This window comes from Sinocyclocheilus anshuiensis, unplaced genomic scaffold (genome assembly GCF_001515605.1).
Source record: "Sinocyclocheilus anshuiensis isolate Anshui unplaced genomic scaffold, SAMN03320099.WGS_v1.1 scaffold941, whole genome shotgun sequence".
Lineage (NCBI taxonomy): Eukaryota > Metazoa > Chordata > Actinopteri > Cypriniformes > Cyprinidae > Sinocyclocheilus > Sinocyclocheilus anshuiensis.
Genome location: NW_015555791.1, coordinates 766,804 through 770,862, shown reverse-complemented (window position 1 = coordinate 770,862; position 4,059 = coordinate 766,804). Strand labels below are relative to the sequence as shown.

At 34.8% G+C, this 4,059-nt stretch overlaps 1 protein-coding gene across 1 annotated transcript in view; it reads left to right on the top strand.

The window, feature by feature from the left end:
• LOC107674856 (D(4) dopamine receptor-like) overlaps nt 1–4,059 on the top strand; it is a 15,432-nt gene that overhangs the window by 1,266 nt on the left and 10,107 nt on the right. Inside the window, exon 2 of the mRNA XM_016468984.1 lies at nt 1,213–1,325. Within this exon, the coding sequence (XP_016324470.1) occupies nt 1,213–1,325 (113 nt within the window). The remainder of the gene's footprint in view (nt 1–1,212; nt 1,326–4,059) is intronic.

The window sequence follows — 4,059 nt, the reverse complement described above, 5'->3', positions numbered from 1 at the left end:
GTATGTATATATATATATATATATATATATATATATATGTGCAATATTTAATTATTAAACATTTATTAATAAATTCATAAATATAAATTAATAAATTATACGTTAGTAATTTATTTAAATATTTAATTTTAATATATATCTATTTTTGTGTTTGTGTATACACATACACTTATATACACAAACAAATAAGTTATTTTAATATTAAATTTTTAGTGATTTTAGAGTTGACTTTTGTTTGTTTGTTTCAACAGTAATTGAAGTAGCTTGCCATTAACTATGGTTACCATGGTAAAGGTAATCAGCAATCTTTCATCTATTTACTTGATTTTAATTAAATTCTTAACCGTTCTAATAAACAGCTATATGACACTGTCCCATATTAGCGCAAAACAAACTTGGCATCAATACTCAATTGTTACCCTTCAGCTAAACACTTTGCAGACATGCATTCATCCGGCCCCCTCCTGCCGAGACGGTCTCCGCCAGAGCCGGACGTCATAAACACACATCGCACAATACGCATTGTGGGCACGAGGTCCGAGACCAAAGAGGCCTCCAAAAAACTAGCGATCGGACATTCCATTCAGGCATGGATTCGGGGCCGCGCTGGTTACCGAGTCCCCTAGACTGGATACTGAGGGCCCCAGACAGCAGGGACAAGATCACCGGGAGCGAAACAAAAGTCTCATGGTGGTCTGGCTGGCTCTTCAGGCCAAGGACACGGAGAAAATATGAAGTGAAGTGAAGTGATGTGACATGTGGCCAAGCCTCACCATAATCTCATGGCTTCCACTTGTAGGGTGAATGTGGCTCGTTGGCATGGGAGAGAGGCCATTACCAAAAACCAATTAAGAATCTGTCCTCTTCTCCAGGCCAATAATTAAAATGCCATTAAATCCTCCTCTCTGCTGTTTTATCTCTTTTTGTTAGACCGCGGGATGCGTATCAGATACTAAATTACCATCAGCCCCGGAGCATGTGGTGTGTGTGTGTTTGGCTTGGTTGTTGTGACAACGCCAAGCTGATAATAGAGAAATTAAGATTCCACAGGCTCTCCGCTGTGGCACTAAGACCACGAGGTTAGGGGAAGGTGAAAGAGGTCAGAGAGCCATGGGAATGGAGGGATTGGAAAAAATGGTAAGGGTAAAAAAGGCATAGAAGCAACGAATGTGTGAAGAGTTAAAGACGGTGATGATTTTCTCTCCTTCTCAGTTCCAGGATGGGATTTGGTCCCTCAATATGACTGTATGTGATGGACTGATGACCATGGATGTGATGCTATGCACCGCCTCTATATTTAACCTCTGCGCCATCAGCATAGACAGGTGGGTCTGACTTTAACCTGTTGCACACAATGCGTCTGCGCCTGCGGGACACGCGGTTATTATCATAAACAACAAATTTTTTTTTTTATAAAATACAATTTTAAAAATATAAAAAAAACAAACCATGAAGAAAACGAATTATTATTATTACTAAAAAAACAGTTAACTAAAATAAAAGTAAATATAAAAAAAATTAAACTTATTTAATTTCAGTTAGCAATAAGCATAACTTCCCATTTTTTTTAGTTTAACCCGAAGTACTAAAAGGCCTAAAACTAAAATAAATATTAATAAGAACAGACTTACTTCATTTTAATAATAATAATAGTGAAAAAACAACAAAATTATGAAAACTTCAACTAAAATTAAAATGGAATATATTAAAATAAAAAAATGAAATTATATAAAAATATCAATTAAAAAACTAAATAAAACTGTAAAATAACGCCCATGCATTACAAGTTTTGAAAGTTTTGTCATGGATTGCTTTCCACATTTTTTAATCAAAGTCATCAAAATAATTAAATAAATTAAAGTAAAATTTAAATAATAATAACAAAAAAAAAAGAGTATATTTTAGCCTCTTCAAACACTACACACTTTGTACAGATTCAGTTTGGAGAGTCGGACTCGTAACCCAAAGGTTGTGGGTTCGAGTCTCGTACCGGCAGGGATTGTAGGTGGGGGGAGTGAATGTACAGTGCTCTCTTCCACCTTCAATACCACGACTGAGGTGCCCTTGAGCAAGGCACCGAACCCCCAACTGCTCCCCGGGCGCCGCAGCAAAAAAATGGCTGCCCACTGCTCCGGGTGTGTGTTCACGCTGTGTGTGTGTGTTCACTGCTGTGTGTGTGCACTTTGGATGGGATAAATGCAGAGCACTAATTCCGAATATGGGTCACCATACTTGGCCACATGTCACTTTTTTTTTTTTTAAACGTAATTCCCAACCAGTGTTATTATTGAGATACTATAATAGCTTTTGTAAATATTTAAAAAATGTATATTTTCCATTTTTATTTTAGTTACATTTTAGTAATTTAGTTTAGCAGCTTAGTGTTTTGCCATTATTATTATTATTTCAAAATGTGTCTATATATCTTTTGTTAATTGCTAGTTCAGTTTTAGTTTTAGTTAATGTAGTACATCACAAGTTAAACTAAATGAAAAATCTTTTTTTTTTTTTTATTACTTTTTATATTTTATTTCAGTTAACTTATTTAATTATTTAAAATATTAAAAGGATATATTTTCTCACACAAATAAGGAAAACTTATAATAGTTTTAGGTAAATATAATAACCCTATTCCCAACCTTACACAAATTCGATTTCATGCCAATACAGTAGTTTGCAGCTACTTCTAATAAAAATGTATTTATTTACAGTCATTATTAAAGAAAAACTCACTGTGGTAACCCAGAAACCACTTTATTTTGGGGATAAGAGTTATAGAAATGCTGTGTGAAGGGCACAAAATGTGTAAAACAGGCCTTTAAAGTCTGATGCTTGAACTCATGGCAATTTAGCCGAGGATTGATGAATCAAATTCCTGCAGTACACTGATTTTGCACAGCTAGTTTTATATTTTGGAAGCTGTAAGGGTCACAGCAGGTTATCTTCCTAATTGTGGGTCTGTTTGAAGACACGATGAAATAGCATTTATAATAAAAGTGGCTTCCTGCTATGATTAAAAGAACAGAGTGACGGGTAGAGATAGAGACTGAGCAAATGTGTTCAGAATAACTAAATGGCATTAAGTTGCATGCTTTACCTCGGAATTACAACTGATTCCTCATTAGACCTCCTCTGCTGTCCCGCCGTCGCTGGCCTGGTGATTTGAGTCAACCGCAGGGTCATTAAGATCCCTCCTGCCATTCTGTGTGGCTCAGCAGAAGGTGTTTTGAGAGATGAATGAGATATACGCTCAGGACGGCACTCTGTAGAGATACAGCAGCGTGAAACTTGTTATGCAAGGAAAGGCTGCAAACGCATGGCTTGGCAGAACTCGCCACACAATCAGAATGAAAAAGCAATGTGTGGAGAGCAGATAGACGGACCGCCGCTGCGTGTAACAGCTTCATGCGGCAGGAGTTGTTTGAAACATGAGCTGTGAGATGCTGGGATGCCTCAGGGTTCACGCTCCTGTTTGCAAACATACCCAGCCAATAATAAAGCCACATGGCGGTTTCTATCACTGATATGATGATTATATACAGCTTTGAGAACCTGTTAAATTCAAAGAGAACTCGGCTCAACTCAAATTTGTTTATAAAGCCAGTTTAAAACCATAAAATGCACCTAAGTGCTGTACATAGATAACATAAAACTCTAAAAGTCATTACAAACAGCAAATCATCCCGTTATTAAATAAAATGATATGCATGAATCTCAAATATATAGGTGTATCGCACAAATCAGTCTACATTTGCACCCCTTAAAATATAACATTTTATTTTGCATAAAGAAAAATATATGTTATATTATAAATAATACATTATAAATATAAATAATGACAAACATTTTTTGCCCCAATACATAAATACATATATAATTCTGTATATATATATATATATATATATATATATACTGTATATATGTATATATACATATATATATATATATATGTATGTATATATGTATGTGCATGTATATATATGTATATATGTGTATGTATGTATTTATATATATATGTATATGTATGTATATATATATGTATGTGTCTATGTATGTATA